The sequence below is a fragment of the Cryptomeria japonica genome, chromosome 7 (genome assembly GCF_030272615.1).
Source record: "Cryptomeria japonica chromosome 7, Sugi_1.0, whole genome shotgun sequence".
NCBI lineage: Eukaryota > Viridiplantae > Streptophyta > Pinopsida > Cupressales > Cupressaceae > Cryptomeria > Cryptomeria japonica.
The window spans coordinates 516,249,193-516,271,751 of NC_081411.1; the positions used below are offsets into that span (position 1 = coordinate 516,249,193).

General features: G+C 35.6%; 1 protein-coding gene across 2 annotated transcripts in view; it reads right to left on the minus strand.

Annotated features, from left to right (window-relative positions):
- Window positions 1-12,302: 12,302 nt before the first annotated feature.
- The window catches only part of LOC131061669 (vacuolar-sorting receptor 3), a 37,097-nt gene continuing 26,840 nt past the window's right edge, over window positions 12,303-22,559 (minus strand). For both annotated transcript variants that reach the window (XM_057995487.2, XM_057995486.2), the window contains exons 9-13: window positions 13,669-13,751; window positions 13,497-13,563; window positions 13,269-13,397; window positions 13,067-13,176; window positions 12,303-12,927 (exon numbers count right to left, since the gene is read on the minus strand). In XM_057995487.2, coding sequence (XP_057851470.2) covers window positions 12,829-12,927; window positions 13,067-13,176; window positions 13,269-13,397; window positions 13,497-13,563; window positions 13,669-13,751 — 488 coding nt within the window. In that variant the 3' untranslated portion in view covers window positions 12,303-12,828. The remainder of the gene's footprint in view (window positions 12,928-13,066; window positions 13,177-13,268; window positions 13,398-13,496; window positions 13,564-13,668; window positions 13,752-22,559) is intronic.

The window sequence follows — 22,559 nt, forward strand, 5'->3', positions numbered from 1 at the left end:
TATTAATTCATTCACATAGGTTAAGATTTGTGTTTTCTTAGTTTACTTCAGATTGATCAGAAGTTGCATTCCAGTTTAGTATTAATCTTGTTAAAGAAGATGGCAATGGTGATTGAAATTATGATTAAGACAAAAACTTTGTTAAATTTGTTCATGAAATTTAGTTTTCTTTAAATGTTTTGTAGAATGAAATACTGATTTCTTGCAAGTGTTTAATAGATTTCATTTTCCAATAAGTAAAATATGATTTGAATTCGTGTTGTAATTTAGATGCGGTTTAGTCCTAGTTAGATAATTTCGTGAATTAGTTCTAATTAAAGTTTTGTCTAAATTGCATCAGAATCACTAGAGTCCTCTTTAGAGTAGATTTGTATCTTCAATTTTGGCTTGAAGAAAGTGTTATTAGCATAAGATTCAGTTCTTAGAAATAGATCATAAGAGCTCTTTGCGGAGCATGACCAAAGCAAAAGTCACCGTTCTCAGTGCAACCTCCCCCCTCCAATTTAAACTCATCCTTATCACATATAGCTCTAAGACACACTCGGTTCGATATTGAAAGAATTAAATGATGCGAGTTGTGACACCAATGGCCTCGCCCATTATTTTTGGTGTCGTTGCTAGGGAGCTAAAAGATCTGGCTACCAAAGTTTGAAGCATTAGTGTTGGTAAGGAAAAATTCAAGCAGTTGATGAGAAGAGCTAGAGATCCTTTTGGAAGTTTTCTTCCAAGGTATTTTAATCTTGATCAATTGCAAGAAGCACAAGAAGATGATTTTGAAGAACAATTTGAACATCAACAACAAGAAGAATGGGTGATGAAGTAGCAACTAAGGATCCCCCACCTAATAGGACATTTTTGTAACCTATTAATTTGAATGTGACAGATAATGAGCCCCCTATGAAAAATATATCACCTTAAGATTTACCTAGTTTCAAAGGAAAAACTTTTGAAGATCCTGATTAGTTTCTCTTTGAATTTGAAGTCCTTTGTCAGACGTATAATTACACATTTGATAATCAAAAGTTGAAGTTATTTCCTTCTACTTTGAGAGAATCAACATTACGATGGTTTATTGTTGTTGATACCATGAATGCCCTAGAGGCTGAGGTCGCTAAGACCCTCAAAAGCCTTATGTAATTGGGTTGTTTTTTGTTGTTGGTTATATCTGTGTCTGGGTTTGGTCATTCTGATGTCTTTTTGTGCCTGGATGGGCTTTTGTTGTCTCTTTGGTTGTTTTTTTTATGCTTATCCTTGCAGCTCGTTTTGTTTTGGATGTTTTTTTCTGATTCTATACCTCTTAGACTTATTTTGTAAAGGGTTTCAAGGCCCCTTCAAAACCTGTTTTTGCCTTAATCCAAAACATTACGATGGTTTATGGATTTACAATCCGGTTCTATCTCAACATGATAGGAGATGGAAACTCTATTATTGGATAAGTAACAAGATTATTGTTGAGTAAGAGATAGGAAGGATGAGTTGTTTTCAATGAAGCAAATGGCAGATGAAAGTTTGGAAGATTAAACTTATAGGTTTCTTTTTGTATATAAAAGATGTGTTAAAAGACTTAATGATGATATTAGTAGGACAATTTTCTTAAGGGGAATTGATGATGAGTCTAGAGAAGCTTTGAATTTGATGGGAAAAAGAGATATCAATAGGATTCCTTTGAAGACATTATTGGTATATGCAAAAATTACTCTAGGACCAAAGTTGGAACTAGGGATTCTAGAAGGAACAAAGTTTTAGGACTTGATGTATCTCAAGTAATGGAGGAAATAGAAAATTTGAAAACCAATCTCTTCCTTCACCTTTATACTCAAGTGAACAAGAAAAACATTGAGCCCTTAGCTATTTACTGTTCAAAATTTAGGGGAAAATATCTTTTGAGGGAATGTCCATTGAATCAAATTGATCTTTGTCAAATATGTGAAAATCATCATGCAACAAGCTCTTGTAATCTCTTACCATAGATTAAGAATCAATTGAAAAAACCTCCTATGGTAGAAGATGAGCTTAATTATGTTGGACAAAGATCTCAAAATACGGTGTTTAATTCTTATTCAGGACAAAATGGCCCTAGAAATAATTGGAATTCAAATAAGCGACAAAATGTTAATCAGTGTACCCCTCCTTATGCAAAGCAACCACCTCCTACATCTTAGGGACCTCAAGAGTGGGTTAGTCCTTAATGGAACCAACCATAGTGGCAACCACAGTGGTAGCCCAATCTACTGTTGTGGCAGCATAACCAACCTCAATTTCAACCATGGCAAAGTCAAGGCCCAAAACAACTTTCGGGACAACCCCCACCTCTTATTACTGGACCAAATTTTGCTTATGAGCAAGTGAATCAACTTCAAATACTAGCGCAACCAGTCTGAAACCCTAAGAATAACCATCCTCAACAAACATTTAACGCTAATTCTAATCCTCTTGGTTTGAATGCAATATAAGTTAATGATATTTAATTAAGGAATTGTAATATTCCTTCAAAACATGATGCTTTAGACAAGGAGGGGGAGAAGAATGAGGAAGCTTAGGGAAAAGATCAGAGTTCTAACAAAATAAAGGAAGTAACTAGTGAAGCACCTTATCTAGAATGTTTTAAAACAACACAAGCAGCTCCTGATTCCTTTCGACCTGATTATCTTGACGTGGTAGATTCTCCACTTCTTCGTGAGCTGAAAAAGATCAATATAGAGACACTTCTATTACAAGCCATTGAGGACATACCAAAAATTAATCAACTTGTTAAGTCACTTAGTATAAAAATGCCTGGAAGAAAAAGGAAGTTTTCTTCTACAATCCAAGTAGGGAACAAGCTCACTAATGTATTCTCAGGGGGATTTCTTCCTTGAAAATATAGTGACTTTGGGAGTCCTATAATTACTTTGAGCATCGAAGGAGTTGAGATACCTAATGTGTTGATTGATTTAGGAGCAACTATAAACGATATCACTGATATTGCCAACACTAGTGTTTATGAGGATGTGATAGTCACAATTGACACTTGGGATTACCCAATTGACTTTTTGGTCCTCAGAGATAGGAAAAAAGAATTAGAATATCCAATAATACTAGGAAGACCTTGGCTATCAACTGCATCAACATTGATAGATTGCAAATCTAGTAGTATGACTATTTCTAATGGTAAAAAAAAAAAAGAGTTGACACTTTGTCCTCCAGCTAAACCAACATTCCATTATGACACTCAATATTGGGTTGATGAGGAAATGGAGTCAAAAGGAGATGGAATGGTTGAGTTAGCCATGGTTACCTTGTCAGAACATATTGGGGAATATGAAGAGTCTGTGGAATGGGGAGAGGAACTTAATGCCAAATCTAGTGAATTCAATCAAGTAAATGAAAAATGTTCCTCTCATGAAGAAGTTAAAGAGGGAAGTTGCAAGAAAACTCTACATCATGATAAGTTACACCCTTGTCCTCTTAATGCACTTATAAGAGGTCCATTTGAAGGGAAGAGTGACACAAAGGAAATTGATGTATCTTCAGACAAACCTCTCTTCATCAATTCATCTCTTCTTCTAAAGCAAGAAGAGGAGTTGAAGCTCACTTTAGAAAAAAATTCAAAATCTTTTACTTGGGAATACAAGGATATGAGAGGAATACACCCTTCTATTTTTACACATCAAATTTACACTAAAGATGTTGAATCTATGAGATAGGGACAAAGGAGGATCAATTCAGCTCTAAGAGATTTTGTTAAACAAGAAATAGAAAAATTGCTACAAGTAGGGTTCATTTATCTAATTTTTGATAGTCAATGGGTTTCCCCACTGGTTATGATACCCAAGAAAAATGGTAAGTGGTATGTTTGTGTGGATTACAAAGAATTAAATAAAGCCACTAATAAGGATTATTTTCCTTTACCATTTATTGACCAGGTGTTTGATGACCTAGTTGGCAATAGTTATTTCTCTTTTCTTGATGGTTTTAGTGGTTACAACCAGATACAAGTGGCTCCTAAGGACTAGGACAAAACAACATTTACATGTCCTCGGAGAACTTATGCATATAGGGTCTTACCATTTGGACTCTATAATGCACCAAGCACTTTCCAACAAGCTATATTGGCTATTTTTTGCAAATTTAACTATTTCATGTGTTGAGGTGTATATGGATGATTTTACAGTTCATGGAAAGACATTTGAAGAAGCACTGTAAAGTTTGAATAGTGTTGCAAAGATGTAAGGATCACATGTTATCATTGAATCATGAAAAAAGTTCCCTTTATGATGATAGAAGGAATTGTTTTGGGACATCATATTTTTAAGGAGGGAATCAAGGTTGATCCAAAGAAGGTGGAAGTTATTCAACAAATTGAAATCCCAAAACTCAAACTGATGTCAAAAGCTTTTTGCGACATGCGGGGTATTATAGAAGATTCATTGAAGGATTTAGTAAAATTGTTGAGCCATTGTTTACATTTCTTAAAAAGGATGTAGAGTTCTTATGGACATCTGATTGCTAGAATTTTTTTGAAACTATTAAGCATGCCTTAATTACTTCCCCCATTATTAAAGGACCTTTTTCGGGAGAACCATTTCACATACATAGGGATGCCTCCAACTTAGTCGTTGGAACAGTTTTGGTAAAAAAAAAAGATGAAATTGGAGCAATGCATGCTATCTATTATGTCGACAAAAACTTGAGCCCCACATAAAGGTACCATACAACAACTAAGAAGGAATATTTAGTTATGGTATACATGATTCATAAGTTTAGACATAATATATTACTCCTTATAAAGAGTTTTTCTACACTAATCATGTAGCCATTTGGTATTTAATGAATAAAGTTGTTGTAGGTGGCCGAATTATAAGATATTTGTTACTTTTACAAGAATTTGACATAACTATTGTGGATAAGCCTGATAAGGATAATGTTGTTGTTGACTTTCTTTCAAGAATGATTTTGTAGGGTAATAACGAACCAGTGGATAACACATTCCCAAATGAACATTTGTTTGCTATTTCAGTTCAGTCACCTTGGTTTGCCGATATTGCAAATTATCTCATAACAGGGAAGTGCCCAATTTATTTCAGTTCGAAGCAAAACAAAAGCTTATTCATGAAAGTTCTAGATTTTCATGGATAGATGGTCTTTTATTTAAAATGTGTCCTAATCATGTTCTTCACAGGTGTGTGTGGGAAATACATGTTTATGACATTATACATGTTAAGATATAGCCCTCGTGAATCTAACTGATGGTAAATCTATTATTATCTGGAGAGTGATATATTAACAGAGCATACAGTTCGGAAATTAAACATAAACAAACTAATTGTTATGAACGGTTGCCTCCGTAGGGGCATGTCCATACATGGCAACTGCCACATATGGACATGTCCCTACGTAGGCAACCTTTCCTCTTGTATTTAAACCGGAATCAATGATGGAGACGATCAATAACTCACGGCAATCATTCTTCCAGAATCGCTGTCATTATTCTTTGATCCATATTTCACAACATGGTATCAGAGCCAGCATATTAAGAAAATAAATTAGACAGCCATATTACCCATAAGCATTTATCGGAAGTAAATAACAAATCGACGCAGAGGCTATATACGCAGAGGATATATCCAACTAAGAAAATATTCAAAATGTCAAGTAATATGAGAGTGGAAGATAGACTCGAAGGAGCCTCCAACTTCGTTTCCTGGAAAATACAAATCATTGCCATTCTTGAAGAACTAGAATTAGAGTCTTACATAGAAGAAAATGTAGACATGCCAAATGATGAACTAGAGAAATCTACCTGGAAAAGGTGTAATAATAAAGAAAAGAAAATAATTATTGAATAAGTCAAAGATCATATTCTTCCATCTATAGCCAGACTGCCTAAAGCATATGAAGTATTTAAAACCATTAAAAATACATATGAAGTTAACAATGCGAGCAGAATGTTAACCTTGAAACAACAACTTTTAAACATAAAGATGAATAAAGATGATACAATATCTACATACTTTTCAAGGATATCTAAAGTAAAAGACCAATTACAAACTATTGGAAATGAGGTAGATGATCAAGAAATCTCTCTCATATCCCTAAGAGGATTACCAATTTCATGGGAATCCTACATTCAATGTATTAGCAGAACACCCCCCTTACCCAAATTTGAACAACTTAAGAATGAGTGCATTCAAGAGGAATCTCGACTAATCTCAAGAGGATTAGGGCCAAATAAAGAAGGAGAAATCCAAGCACTTAATACAAATACCTTCAACAAAAAGAAAAAGTTCTCCAAACGGAAGAGAGGAAATAAAAACCACTAGAAAAGAGGCATGTCTAAAATTCAGTGTTACAAATGCGACAAATATGGGCACACTCATAGGAATTGTCCAGAGAGGAAGAAAACACAAGCTACTCTAGCCAAAGTCAAAGGAGAAAACTCACTTTTCTTCTTAGCCCTATCAAGCGAAATAAATACAAATTAAAACACTTGGATCGTAGACAGTGGAGCATCAAGGCATATAACTGGATTCAGAAATCAGTTTGAAACACTTAACGGGCACTCAAGTGAAGAGGTTACTGTTGGAGATAACTCCACATATCCTATGAAAGGAATTGGGACCTATACTATCAAACTAAGAAATGGAGTATCTCTACAATTAAAGTATGTTCTGTTTGTACCTGGAATAAAAAGAAATCTAGTCTCAATCTCAGGCCTAGCTGATCAAGGATATCGGGTTACCTTCAATGAAGATAAAGTTCTACTCTGGCCTAAAAATACAAATATAAAAAATACCATAACAGTAGGTTCAAGAGATGGTAGCCTATACAAACTATGCAGTGATCAAAAGGAAGCACTAAATCTTGAAGTTTCAAATAACAATGAATTATGGCACAAAAGATTAGGACACCTAAGATATAGTGCTCTATCCAACATAAAGAAGATTACTTTAGTACTTCAGGACTGCCCCAACTAAAATCTGAACACACAGGCATTTGCAAAGGATGTGCCTTGGGAAAGAATGTGAAAGAGTTTCTTTTCCCTCAAGCGAGCACAAATCAAAAGTTATTTTAGAACTAATTCACTTAGACCTATGTGGTCCCATGTCAACACCATCCCTAACTGGATCCTTATACTACACAGTCTTTGTTAACAACTACTCTCGAAAAACATGGATATATTTTCTAAAGTGCAAAGACTCAAATGAAGTACTATCTAAGTTCAAAGAATTTAGGGCACTAGTAGAAAACCAGTCAGGGAAGAAAATTAAGGTGTTAAGATCCGACAATGGGGGAGAATATACATCTGACAACTTCAAAGACTTTTGTAATTCTATTGGGATTAAGAGGGAGTATACTGAACCATATAATCCACAACAGAATGGAGTAGCAGAAAGAAAGAACAGAACCATAATTGAAGTAGCAAAAGCCATGATGCATGACCAAAACTTACACACTTCATTCTAGGCAGAAGCTTCAAATATAGCAGTCTACATTCAAAACAGATGTCCGCACTCAGTTCTAGAAAACATAACTCCTAAAGAAGCTTTTACAGGGAACAAACCAAACTTAAGTCATTTAAGGATATTTGGTTGTCCCGTATATATCCATGTTCCTAAAGAAAAGAGGACAAAACTAGAACCATCTGGAAAAAGAGGTATCTTCATTGGCTATAGTGAAAATACTAAAGGATATCGCATTTACATTCCAGGGAAAAAATCTGTTGAGATAAATAGAGATTTAAAGTTTGAAGAAAACACTACACTCAAAGAACCTGAGGATGATAACATTACTAAAGAAGAAGATCACATAACAGAGATTGAGAGGGAGAATATCATAGAAAATTCTAAACCTTCAGACACTGAGAGGGAGGACATCATAAGAGCTTCTAAACCTCTTGTTGATGAAAATATTGAAACACTCAATAACAAGAAAAGACCTCTATGGGCAAGGAAAATGATTGAAGAGAATAATGTAGAATCAAATGAAATTTCCAAAGAAAATAAGAGAACAAGAACTCTAAAATGTTATGTTGCACTTCTAACCGAACTCACAAATTCTGAACCAACAAATGTCAGAGAAGCCTTATCAAAATAGGCTTGGAAAGATGCTATGGTTGAAGAATATCAATCTATACTAAAGAATGATGTTTGGGATATAGTGCCTAGACCAAAAAACAAATCAATTGTCTCATCCAAGTGGTTATTCGAGATCAAATATACATCTGATGGCAACATTAAAAAACATAAAGCTCGCTTTGTGGCCAGGGGACTCTCAGAAAGCAGGAATTGATTATGAAAAGACATTTGCCCCAGTTGCCCGGTATACGTCAGTAAGAACAATCATTGCAATTGCAGCATCCAAAGGATGGAAAATTCACCAAATGGACGTAAAGACTGCCTTCCTAAATGTTTCAATTGAAGAAGAAGTATATATAGAACAACCAGAAGGATTCACCATACGTGATAAAAATTGCTATGTTTGTAAACTAAAGAAAGCTCTCTATGGGTTAAAACAAGCACCTAGGGCCTGGTACGCAAGGATAGACAACTATCTCTCCAAACTAGGGTACTCCAAGAACCTAACAGATCCCAACATCAACTTCAAGGTTTCAAATGGCAATATGATTATATTGGTCCTTTACGTGGATGATCTTTTGATAACAGGAGAGGATAATCTCATTGAGAAATGTAAGCAAGATCTGGTAGCAGAATTCGATATGAAGGATCTAGGGCTTCTACATTATTTTCTGGGATTAGAAGTATGGCAAAAGAAAAACTACATCTTCCTAAATCAAGGAAAGTACACCACAGATATTCTAACTAGATTTGGGATGATGGAGTGTAAGCCATTAGCTACACCAATGGAAACTAATTTGCACAAGCTGAAAATTGAGGCAGAAGATTCAGAACCCACAGATCCCACACTCTACAGACAAATCGTCGGTTCGCTCATGTATTTGGTAAATACTCGTCGTGATATCTGCTATGCTACAAATGTATTAAGTCACTTCATGTGTGAACCTAAGAAGATACATCTAATGGCTGCTAAACACATTCTAAGATATTTACGAGGCACAATCGGATTTGGCTTAAAGTATGAAAATGTTGAGATTCAACTTGAAGGATATTCTGATTCTGATTGGAACGAAAGTACCATTGACCGTAAAAGTACTACAGGGTGTTGCTTCAGTCTTGGTTCTACTATGATATCTTGGTTCAACAGAAAACAGTCAGCAGTTGCACAAAGCTCCACCAAAGCAGAATATATGGCAACCTCCATGGGAGCTCATGAAGCGGTATGGCTAAGAAAGTTATTATTTGGATTATTTGGAAAAACTCTGAATTCAACAATAATTCACTGTGATAATCAGAGTTGTATCAAGCTCTCAGTAAATCCAGTTTTTCACAATCGATCCAAACATATTGAGATCCCTTATCACTACATAAGAGATATGGTAGATCGAAACGTCATAAAACTAGTGTACATTAGTACTGAAGAACAAAATGTTGATATCTTCACCAAGCCACTTGGAAGATTGAAGATAGAATACTTCAGAAGTAAACTTGGTATGACTAGATTATAATTGAGATTATTAGGATGAAATTCCTACCATGTGTAAGTTGTTCATGAATGAATAAATAAAATGTATACTGCAATATTCTAACTGTGTTCAAGAAGATGACGATCTTCTTATGTTTAAGGTTACTATTTCAAGGTGACGATCTTGACAATAGTTGACCAAGTGTCAAGATTGACTACATTAAGTTGTTGTCCCGGACTGTGCCAGATATCTTGATCCTAAAGTATGTGATCATCTCATGATTGACTTCTTAAGTGATTGTCCCGGACTGAGCTGGATATCATGATATTGAGTTTATTATCATGACAAGACTATATTAAATGTTGTCCCGAATTGTGTTGGAAGTCATGACAGAATATGCTCCCAAGAAAATTACTTAGATCCACTCATGCTAAGAGGGAGTGTTAAGATATAGCCCTCGTGAATCTAACTGATGGTAAATCGGTTATCATCTGGAGAGTGATATATTAACGGAGCATACGGTTCGGAAATTAAACATAAACAAACTAATTGTTATGAACGGTTGCCTCTGTAGGGGCATGCCCATACGTGGCAACTGCCACATATGGACATGTCCCTACGTAGGCAACCTTTCCTCTTGTATTTAAACCGGATTCAATGATGGAGACGATCAATAACTCACGGCAATCATTCTTCCAGAATCGTTGTCATTATTCTTCAATCCATATTTCACAACAATACATGCATGTCATAATGAACCAGAAGGGGGACACTATTCAATGGTCAAAATAATTCACAAGATCTTAGGAGTAGGCTACTTTTGGCCTTCCATGACCAAAGATATAACATTTTATGTGAAACATTGTGATGAATGCCAGCACATGGGAAGACCTACACCAACAATGGAGATGCCACTACAACCTCAGATAGCTCTTGAACCATTTGAAAAATGGGGAATTGATTTTGTAGGACCTGTTGATCCGCCTTCAAAAGGACATCATTACATTCTGGTCTGTATAGACTATGTCACAAAATGGGCAGAAGTGAAGGCATTACTGGCAACAAAGGAAGATAAGCTAGTTGATTTTCCGTAAGTATATTTTTCAGAGATTTGGTGCACCAAGAAAAATAGTTTCTGATCAAAGACCTCAATTTCTAAAAGGAACTCACATTTTGTGATGAGGGATTAAAATGAACAAGTGTTTTCAATGATTGGTGTGCTTGCACATCTATAGTGTGGACCCACCATTACACCAAGTATCAAGCATTTTCCACTCGTCAACATTATGGACACATGTAGTGAGAGTCCTTACTTCCTTTAGGTTATTAATCGTTTAAGATGCCACAAGGGTTATAATTTTAAATTCCAAATCATTAGAGATGTTATTGAGAAGGTTGGGCCAAAAAATGTTGTGTAACTAGTAACAAATGCAACATGTGTATTCAAAGTAGTAAGGATATTGATTGAAGTAGCCTGCATGAATATTTGGTAGATTCTTTGTTGTGTACATGCAATGAATAATGCACTTAAGGATATGGGCAAAATTAGATACATCAAAGAAGTGGTTATTGATGTTAGAGATGTGCATATATTTATTTGTAACCACCATGCTTCACATGCACTCTGTAGGACCACCTCTAAGTTTCTGAAACTTGTGTAGACTAGATATTCATCATACTTCATTCTATTGGAGATGACGTTTAAGTTGCTCAAGGAATTGCTTCTAATGGTTGTAATAGTAGAGAGGAATTGTTGGCCCGATTCTAAGTTAGAGTAAAGGAGGAGGATGAAGAAGAAGATGGTGAAAAGATATTTTTTGGGTTAAGGCAAATTACACTTTTGTCATTGTTACTCCAAAAGTTATTAGACATAAGGATGCAAATGCACCAAACCTTAGAGAGATTTGTATGAGTGCATTGATAATATGCTTGGCAAAATGAAAGTCGTCGTACAAAAAAAAAAGATCCCACTAAGGCTTTTTGCAATAAGCACATTCAAGCAATCATTCATCGTCAATGGGAGAAGCTCAACACTCCCTTGCACATGACTAGGTTTGCATTGAACTCGAAGTGGTATGTGCAAAGGTCATGTAGAATTACTCCTATATAGGATGTTGAGGTGAATACAATATTCATGACGGCCATTCAAAAGGTGTATGCTTTGTTACAAGCCAACATTATTTGTACTAAGCGGACAAAATTTTCAACTCTTTTGAGATATTCAAAAGAGGCCAAGATGGATAGGGAGTCTATGGCACAAAAATATCCAATTCTATAGTGGACAATACATAGCCCTAATTCTTTGACCACCACACTACCATTTATCTACTATCACAAGTTTCTAGGTTTTTTTTTCTATTAAGAGAAATTGGTCTACTTATAATTTCATCCACTCTATTAAGAGAAACCTAATTACCTCTAGGATACTAGAGAAGCTTGTAATTGTACATAATGCCTTGTGCTTCATTGATTGCAAAACACTTATGTGCATAGAGAGACCAACAACTCAATGAGATGTAAAGCTAGAGGAGTTAGCACAAGGTGACAAAGATGTACCATAGACAAGGTTCAAGATTGGTATTGCTTTGTAGGATCTTGAGCTTGAGGAGCCTAGCAGTATGAGTGATGATAAGTTCAGTTCAAACTTTGGGAATGAGTGATGATTTGAGGCATTGGGCCATTAGCCAATTATAATTTTGAATGTAATCATCATTTTAGATATAACATAAATATATAGATATTTGACATTTTCATTATTCATTCAATGCAATATCAGATATGTTTTAAGTATTTCAATGTTTCATTTGTTATTCATTGTATATTTTTTATAACCATTTTTTTAAGTACCATATATATTTGCACCACCATCTCCAAATCTAGACCCTTAGTCCCTGTCACTGAGACCTGTTCCTGCCTTCCCTGTGGAACATAGTAGAGAACGTAAACCTAACTTACTGCACCTTTCTAACCACCTCCTTTGAATGTAATATGTATACCACAAATATGGAGTTATTTTACATAAGTTGTACCTAATAACTCCTGCACAATTCTGAAATGAATTGCCTATCACAACAGTTATCTAGAAGCATAGCAGACATGTACAGAAGGCTCAGACAGCTTTAGACAATGATTAAGTCAAAGTTTCATCTGTTAGCCATCAAGTTGGAAAAGTCTGAACTGACCACTTTTTAGAAATACTATCACGTTATGCAGTTATTGAATCTAAGGATTTCTTTTCAAGGGAAAAGTTAACAGACAATGAAAACTATTTTTGACAAAGCATGCAACAACTTTGACCCTCCATTTCATAATGCATCGTCCCGGAGCTGATTTGGGAAATCTCCTTGGCCATCCAATGGCATATACTGTGCCATGATTGCTCTGATTTCTGAATCCATGTATGACTGCAAATAATAAGCCACAAACAGCCATTTTAGATATCATGCACAAGCTGCGGTATATGAGCAAATACAACCACCTTTGAACAAGAGTGTCTATTAATCGAAGACAAGATGAAAAACAATATCCGAACAGCTGACTTACACGCAATCTGTATTTGTAGACAGCATATGCTCCAACAGAAGCGGCAGCCAAAGCTAATAAAATAACCAATACCGCAGTCCATCCAAATTTTGATGGTGCTGACAGCAAACCTGCAAATAAACCACCAAAAAATATGGGCGTATAGCAACATTTAAACAAACTTTGTTTTAAGGATATCTTCATTAAGAAACAATATGCTTACTTATGCATGTGTCATGCTCTCTTATGTACAGATGACCAACTTCACAATTGCACTCATAGCTACCCCATGTATCCTTGCAGCTGCAGTCTGGGCATTGGCATACTAACTTTTCTTTGCATTCATCAATGTCTGAAAGAAGAGTGAAACAAACCCAGCCCAGTAAGATTGCAACTACATTTTACTCTCTATTACGGAGGACAAAGGAGGGTGCATATGAGCTCAGCTCACCTTCACATTTGTTGACACCATCTCCTCTAAATGCAGGAGGACATTGGCATCCTTTAGACTGTGATAGCTGCAGAGAACCCGTTGAAAATTCCAAATTATTTACAATTAAATTCTGAAGATAAGTCTGAACAAGTAAAGAAGAACCCCAAAACACTTAAGGATCATCTCTCACCAGACATGCAGAATATGTCTTGTTATCCTTTGTTTCCTGCCAGCAACCACCATTACCAATCTTGCACCGTCCAATTCCAGAAGCTGAAAAAAATAGTTTGAAGATTTTATGTTCAAGCATCTACATATATCAGTTGTTATGTTTCTACTGTCGACCATCCTAACCTTTTCATCTATTTAATGACATGACTTTTATACGATGATAGAACTTCAGTGGAAAATACAGAAGAAGTAATCTAATTTTTGGTTTTGCAATTATTCTTCCGGATGGGATGGTCCAGTATCTGACATGAACAATGCCAATATGAATTTGACCACTCACTGGATTTCTAAATTTGGGTTGATTTGCATATAGAGGTGCATGCCTTCATTTGTTTTCCACTTCTTTGATTTCCTTTCCCAGATCACTGTACTGACTTCTGTTATCTTTTGTGTGACCTCCTATTTGTATTATTGACTATAGTCAACTCCATATACTTCTAAACTACATTTTCTTTCTTAATTTGCTTATCAGAAGTAATTGATAATATACCCATTGAATTAGATTATTATGTGTTGAATAAAGAAACTATTTTGTACCCATTCCCTACCATGTTTATAAATAAAATCATAGTTAATACAGTGCATAAGTTTGTTCTTTTATAAGAGAATTTTTATTAATACAATCAAGAAAAAATTGTATAAGAGGATAAGCGGATAAGCCAAAAATAATATTTTGAATGAAATTCCTAACTTTTTGTCCATAGGATATGATGCTTTTGAGACTTGAAAATGTTCCAGCTTTTTTTATCGAATTGCTCTCAAAGCTTTTCAACTGCCCATTTGTGAAAAGAGTCTATAACTATCTACTTTATTAGTTAACATCTTTGATGTAATCACAGGCAGTGTGTTTAAACAATTTTTCATGACATGGTTTAGTATGCACCCTGAGCCATTTATTCTTAACATATTCTCTTAATTTATCTACATAAGAAATTTAGTTTTATATGAATGCATAAAAAACAACCCTTATAAAGATTTATAAATTTATCACTAGCCATTTGTGTGATTTACACATGTAGAGATGAAAATCTCCATCTAAATAGGATTAAGAATATATTTTAGAAAATCTCCATCCAAATAAAATTAAGAAAATATTTTAAGTTCATTTTATGCAGTAGAAGTTTGAAGAAATAAAATGCTCTAGTATAGTTTGTCAGTTGACAACTTGGCATTTTTGCAGGCAGCACTAGTACTTTCAGCAACGTAATTGTAAACAAAGAGCACAAGTGCTGTTGCAAATTGGTGATTATGCAGAGAATATATCACAGTATATTCAATATTCAAGTCACTAGATGTTGCTCCCACGATGAATATATGCTAAGCCGCACATGTGATAAATCAACCGGAGTTTACCTTTACCTCAGGTTAGAACTTCTATTCTGCTAATCCAGTAAAGAGTGCAGAGTCTCAACTAAATACATCTGAGGATGTAGAATTATTTCTAGATAGTTATTAAGATGCCATCTTTTCTTCCTTTCAGTTCCCCCAAAAGAAGGACATGCTTTCCAGAAATTTCTCTTTAAAGGAAAATATAAGCTAAAAACTGCTTTCAATTAACTGACAGAAGTCTGGTAGAAATAGAATGCATGCTCTGAGAGTATCACTGTTTTGTGTGTGTGTGTGTATCCATAATGGAGACTGGCACCAATTGTGAGAGTCTTGTGCACTTATAGCTACTCCAAGGATGTATATGAGGTCAAATATGGGCGAATCATGTGGAATTGGACCTAATGATTCCTCTTCTACATATCAAAATTATGTCCTTGATGTTTTTCATGCCATCAATATCATAATTCTATGGATGGAACTGTCTACTCTATTTTGGAACTTTTAATATATGTGGAGTATTTCATATGTATTCATGTTACAAATTCTATATTAATATTTAGAATTAAGCACGTGTTTTAGCATAAGTTTGATCATATTTGGATATCTTTCAAGTTAAATCTTATGGGTTGAAAAAGAACTATCTTTTTGTGAGATTCTATTTTATGATTTGGTCAAGATTTTTGACAGTCTTAGTCAGCTTGGACTATTTGTATTTCTAGTTTCAAATCTATCTACTAGGGTTACAAGGTGAGCCTAAATACTGCATAGTGAAAATAACCTCAACATTTATTAGCAAGGGGATTGAATATGAAAATTTTGCTAAATGTGAAAGCTTAATCTAAGAGGTTTTATCGCCTTTATTGTGCAACACATACATGTGTCAAAGAAGTGACAAGTCTTTCTCGCTTCCCTTTTTGAGCAAAGAAGCAGTGCTTCTTGTAGACAACCAAAATAGATTTCAGCACAACTTGCAAGGTGCAAACATGATTCCCCCCTTTTGGTAGTTGCCATGAGATGCATCATTTCATCTTCCACGGTGTATAATTATCTTTTGTTCCACTTGCTTTTAATTAATACATAGTTTACCTCTTTGGCAAATGAGAGATACACATTACGTATCTCTTCTCAAAGACCTCCCACGTACAAGACTTTCAGATTAAAATCATGTTTTGGTTCTTGTTTCACAATATGTCATATTGTTCTCTATGTATGAATGAATTCATGTTATATTTCGTTGTTGTTCTGCTGTAACACACCACACTCTACAATTTGTGTCTTGTCCTTCAAATTGTCTTTTGGGATCTAGATCGATGTTGGTTAGGTTCCTAAATTACTAATCCCTAGAATGGCATTGAACATCTTGAGATGGCTTTCTTCAAGTGGTTTTGGTGTTAATTATACTACATACTTGAGCTTCTAGATTGTGTGGTTCTAATGTATGCATCTCACAAAAATGTTATTTACTTGCGTACCATTATTGATAGCATGTTCTCTTGTATTTGATACTTGAATGTCTTGTGTAGTGTAGATGAATGATAATCCATAACAAGTAGGGAGGTACTGGAATCCTTCAAAACTAACATATTTATGTTTTTTATGTTCTCTATGTTTGTTGTGATTATAGAAACTGTCCTAACACAATGTAAGTAAGCACAAAGAAGGGTGTATGTTAACAAGCTCAATTTTCTTAAACTTATTAAAAAAACGTAGTGAACTAATGTTGTATGATATTGTAGAGTTAAAAATTGCTTAGTCTACACTTTTCACTCTATGTTACCCATTTTAGTGTCTATTATCCTTAGTCATGTTTAGGTTATATTTCACTCATTCCTAGGCCTCAAACTCCTACAACTTGAGTACATCAGGACACTAGTGTTCCCACACTAATGTCTCTTACCAAAATCAAACGTAAAAACAACTAAAATACTAGGTTTTTTGCCTCACCAAGTTTTTGTAAGGGCTCTATTGCCTATCAAACCTTATAAAAAACTTTTGGCCTTCACTAGATACTCTCTATTAAGATCTCATGCACTCTCTTGCTCTCTTGGATTCTTCTACCCCATACCAAGTTCTTGAATTCCTCCATTGCTAAACACTTAGTAAATCCCTATAAATCCAAGTTCCTCTATACCCATTTATTGCTACTTACACCTCTCCATGGCACATCTTTGAGTCTAACTCCCTATCCTTAATTAAAAACAGACTAGAAAGCCTTTCTAGAATTTCCCCTTTATATCTATTGCATGCACCACCATCGCACTTGCACTCTTAGGGTATCCACACTCCCAAATTTGCTCCTATTATAGAGGCTAAAACGTGCCATCCTAGGGGATTAAATGATGCAATCACGACTCATTATTTTTATTTTTCGTCAAACTTCTATAGGTAACATCTCAATACAGAAACCTCATTGTTGGAGTCTACAAGCCATGAAGACAAGAAAAATCAAGTGGGCAACCTCAAAAATGTAGCAAGACTATACCATTAGCCGACTCTTGTAGATTTATAGGTTAGGATAGTGTCCACAAGATCACTAGTGCAAGTTGCAAGTCTCAAGTGTCTATTACGCCAAACCTCTAGTTTCAGTAACTAACACATCGAAGAGATCAAAAGAGTAACCTTGAGGTCAAGAGTGTGACCTTCAGATACTACCACGAATGTGTAGTTTTCTATACCAGTACAAAATTTTCATATTGTGTCCACTTTCAAGCTCAAGTCATTTTTCTAAAATATGTTTTAGCTTTTGTCTAGTTTTCTTTTTCTTGTTGTCCTTTGTCCTTTTCTAATCTTTGTAGATCCATGGAGCTAAGTTTTTCGATCCATTCATCATGGTGGAAGAGGCTGCTAATGAAGTTTTAATTATTATCATGACTGTTCTTGATAAAAGGAATAAGCTTTCAAAAGAAGGGTATATTTTGTTAGTTTTAATTAGGGTGAAGAGCGGATTCCAATTGCCTAAGGCAACATTGGAATCTGCCCTTTAGGGCTGGACCCTTTCTCACACGCCACCCTCCAATAGGGTTGGGCCCTTTCTCTCACGCCACCCTCCAATAGGGCCGACCCTATATCTCACGCCACTTGATGTGCCTCTCATGAAACGTGTTAAGGAAAATAATTAATAAATAAAATATAATTATTGCTAGCCGACCTACAGGTCTACCATCAAGAGGAAGATATATATGTGTGTACTTCAAGATGAAGTAAATCAATTCATATCTCATACATATCAGCAAATGCAATCTGCTCTGCTCCTAAATGCGATCTACCCTCCTACACTTGGCGAATCTGCTCCTTGGTGAACTACAAGAACATTTGGTTATATGCTGCTTCAGCCTGTTGAAGTCATCTTCTACTGATTGGTTTCTTGGTCATCTACAGCTAGGGCATCATTCTACATCACCTTGGCAACTTGTTGTTTGGACAGCAATCAGAGATAAGTGTTGTAATCGGAACATTATGCTTAATACATAATCAGATTTGGGGATCTTTCTTGCTGGGTTTTTCCTCCTAGGAGGTTTTCCCAGGGTACTTGTGTGTTGTGAGTTCATTCTGTTCATTTCTCTACTTTTGCTTAATTCTGGAAAATCCTAACACTAACAGCAATCAATATTAATCTGGAAATTAAGATAAATTTCTATTTTCTGAGTATTGTATTAATCTAAAAGACTAAATTCAACATGGTATCAAAGCTATAGGCTGGATCAACTTTCAAATTTCAGAATTTAGTACTCTTCTATTTCCAGATTGTTGTCTCATTCCCAAGTCGGGTCAATGGGGCTAAAAGTTGAAGATAGGCTTGATGGAAATCTCAACTTTGCTGCATGGAAGGTTCGCATCATGGTTGCCCTAGAGGAAGAAGATCTTCTTCTCTTCATAGAAAAGAAAGAGCTAACTAAACCTACAAATGCAGCTGAGCTAAAGCAATTCAAAAGGAATGTTGTCAAGGCCAAAAAGCTCCTTATCGATTCATTTAAAGATCACCTAGTCACCTCCATCTCCTCATTCACTACTGCAAGAGAAATATTCAGTCATCTACAAGGTACTTATGAAATTAACAATCTCAGTAGGGCAATTACTTTAAGGCAACAAATACTTAATATCAAGATGTCAAAAGAAGATTCTGTTATGTCTTATTTCATAAGGATTTCAAAACTAAAGAATCAGCTAAGTACAATTGGACATAACATGGAAGACAAGGATCTTGTTATGATTTCTCTAAATGGTCTACCACACTCATGGGAGTCTTTTATTCAAACCATAAGTGGAAGAACTGAATTACCTACCCTTGATCATCTTAAAAATGATTGCATTCAAGAAGAGTCGCGTCTTATCACAAGGGGGCAACTCAATAGTCCTCAAGTGGATGATCAACACATGCTTGCAGCCCAATGCAAGAAAGGTGGTAATTGGAAGAAGTATTATCCCAAGAGGAATAGAGATTTCAGACCACCTAGTTCTCAGCATTCTTGGAAGAAGCCAAGAGATATCTCTCGTGTTTGATGTTTCAAATGTGACAAATTTGGTCAATATGCTAAAGAATGTCAAAATGATCCCTCGCAAAGAGAAGCCAACCTAAATGAAGTCTCAGAACAAAATGACTTCTTATTCATCTATGCCCTGTCAAGCAGCATACCCACAGACAATAACACATGGTTGATTGACAGTGGTGCTTCCAAACACATCACAAGCTACCGTGATCACCTTTCAGTCTTAGTAGAAAAGGATACCAGCCTACATGTGGTAATTGGTGACGATGCTCGATATTCGGTAAGAGGTCCTGGCACTACTTCTTTAAATTTAAACTCTGGTATTTCACTTCACCTTAGTGATATCTTATTTGTTCCTGGAATTAAAAGAAACTTAATTTCTATTTTTGCTCTAGAAGATAAAGGTTATCAAGTAGCATTTTCTAGAGGATAAAGTACTTGCTTGGCCTAAGAAATCTAGTTTCAAATCTGCTCGTGTTATTGGAAATAGATATGACAGTTTGTATAAGCTCTCCACTAACCCTGTCCAAGCCCTCATTAATGAGGCTCCTGAATCCTGTGAGCTATGGCATAGAAGACTTGGACACTTACACTTTCAAGCTCTTCCCTCTCTTGGAAAGATAGTTAAAGGTATGCCTAAACTCAGTAAATTTCATGATGATTCATGTAAAGGTTGTGCTATGGGTAAAAATGTTAAAAGTTTTTTTTATAAAAGTGAAAGTAGAACTAAAGAAAAACTAGAACTTGTTCATTCTGATTTATGTGGCCCTATGTCTATAGCTTCTCCTAGTGGATTTCTCTATTATGTAATTTTCATAGATGATTTCTCAAGAAAAACTTGGATCTATTTCTTAAAGTCTAAAGAATCTAATGAAGTCTTAAGTAGATTTAAAGAGTTTAAGGCATTGGTTGAAAACATCTCTTGGTAAAAGAATTAAATGCTTAAGGTCTGACAATGGAGGTGAGTATACCTCTGGCAATTTTTATGACTTTTGTATTGAGTCAGGAATTAAGAGGGAGTTCTGTGTTCCTTACAATCCTCAGCAAAATGGAGTTGCTGAAAGAAAGAATAGGACTATTGTTGAGGCTGCAAAGGCCATGATCCATGATCAAGACTTACAAACTTTTCTTTGGGCTGAGGCTTCTAGAACAATAGTCTACATTCAGAATAGATGTTCCCACCATGTTCTAAAGAATATGACGCCTGAAGAAGCCTTCTCAGGATTCAAACCTAATATCAACCACTTGAGAATTTTTGGAAGTCCTGTATATGTTCATGTGCCTAAAGAAAAACGAACTAAGTTGGAGCCCTCCGGAAAGAAAGGAATGCTAGTTGGATACAGTGAATCCTCCAAAGCCTTCAAGATCTACATTCCAGGTCAAAGGTATGTTGAGGTAAGTAGAGATGTTACTTTTGAAGAAGATATTGCCTTTAAGAAATCAAAATGTTCTCGTTATTGATGAAGTTAATGACAATCAAGATATGAACATTGATACTAACCCTGAGATTCAGAAGGAGTCTGTCGTGTCTCCACCACAAGAAGAGCATGATGATCCTCCTGAGCCTATGAATCCCACTGATATACCTAGTGACATTGTTGTTAGCAAAAAGAGGCCACTTTGAGTAAGAAACACCATTCAAGAAGCTGAAAGATTTACAGCTCCCAGTGGCACTTTCAGAGAAACCAAGAGACCTCAAGTATTCTCCAACTATGTTGCATTGATAAGCAATCTCATTGAGTCTAAGCCATGCAATGTTGAAGAAGCCTTGAACCATCATGCCTGGAAGCTAGCTATGGATGAAGAGTATCAGTCAATCATCAAGAATGATGTTTGGGACATTGTGCCTAGACCCAAAGGTAAATCTGTTGTTTCCTCTAAATGGTTATTTAAAATTAAACATAATGTTGATGGTAGTATTGAAAAATATAAAGCTAGATTTGTAGCTTGTGGTTTTTCTCAAAAGGAAGGCATAGACTATGAAGAAACATTTGCTCCTGTTGCTAGATATATCTCTATTAGAACTATAATAGCTATTGCTACAGCTAGAGGTTGGAAGCTACATTAAATGGGTGTTAAGACTGCCTTCCTTAATGGTGTTATTGAGGAAGAAGTCTATATTGAACAACCTAAGGGTTATGAGATTCAAGATAGAGAAACTCATGTTTGCAGATTGAAGAAAGCTCTATATGGCCTCAAACAGGCCCCTCGTGCTTGGTATGAAAGAATTGATAAGTCCTTGTTAAGTTTAGGGTTTTGTAAAAATGATGCTGACTCTAACATTTACTTTAAGGTATCTAATGATGAAATGCTAATTCTAGTTCTATATGTGGATGATTTATTTCTTACTGGTAAAGATGAGCTTATCACTAGATTTAAGAAATAATTAGCTTCAGAATTTGAAATGAAGGACTTAGGTCTAATGCATTATTTTCTAGGTCTAGAAGTATGGCAAAGATCTAACGAAATTTTTCTAAGTCAAGGAAAGTATACTATTGATATTTTGAAAAGATTTAGAATGATGGATTGTAAACCTATGTCTACTCCTATGGAATCTAACTTAAAGAAGTTGAGTGTTTCTGCAGCTAACTCTGATTTTGCAGATCCATCGGAGTACAGGCAATTGATTGGACCATTGATGTATCTAGTTAACACTAGACCAGACATATGCTATGCAGTGAATGCTCTCAGCCAGTTCATGAGCATGCCCAAACATGTTCATCTTGTTGCAGCCAAGCACATCATAAGATACTGGCGAGGCACATTTGGTTATGGGCTGAAGTATCCACTTAACACTTCAATAACCTCGGAAGGTTATTCAGATGCAAATTGGGCTGGAAGTGTCAAGGACAGGAAAAACACTTCTGGCATTTGTTTCAGCTTGGGATCCGCAATGATCTCTTGGGCTTGCAGAAAACAATCCTTTGTTGCACTAAGTACTGCTGAAGCTGAGTATATTGCAGCAAGTGTTGCTTCTAGAGAAGCAGTGTGGCTTCGTAAGCTTCTTGTTGGGTTGTTTGGACAACCTTGGGTA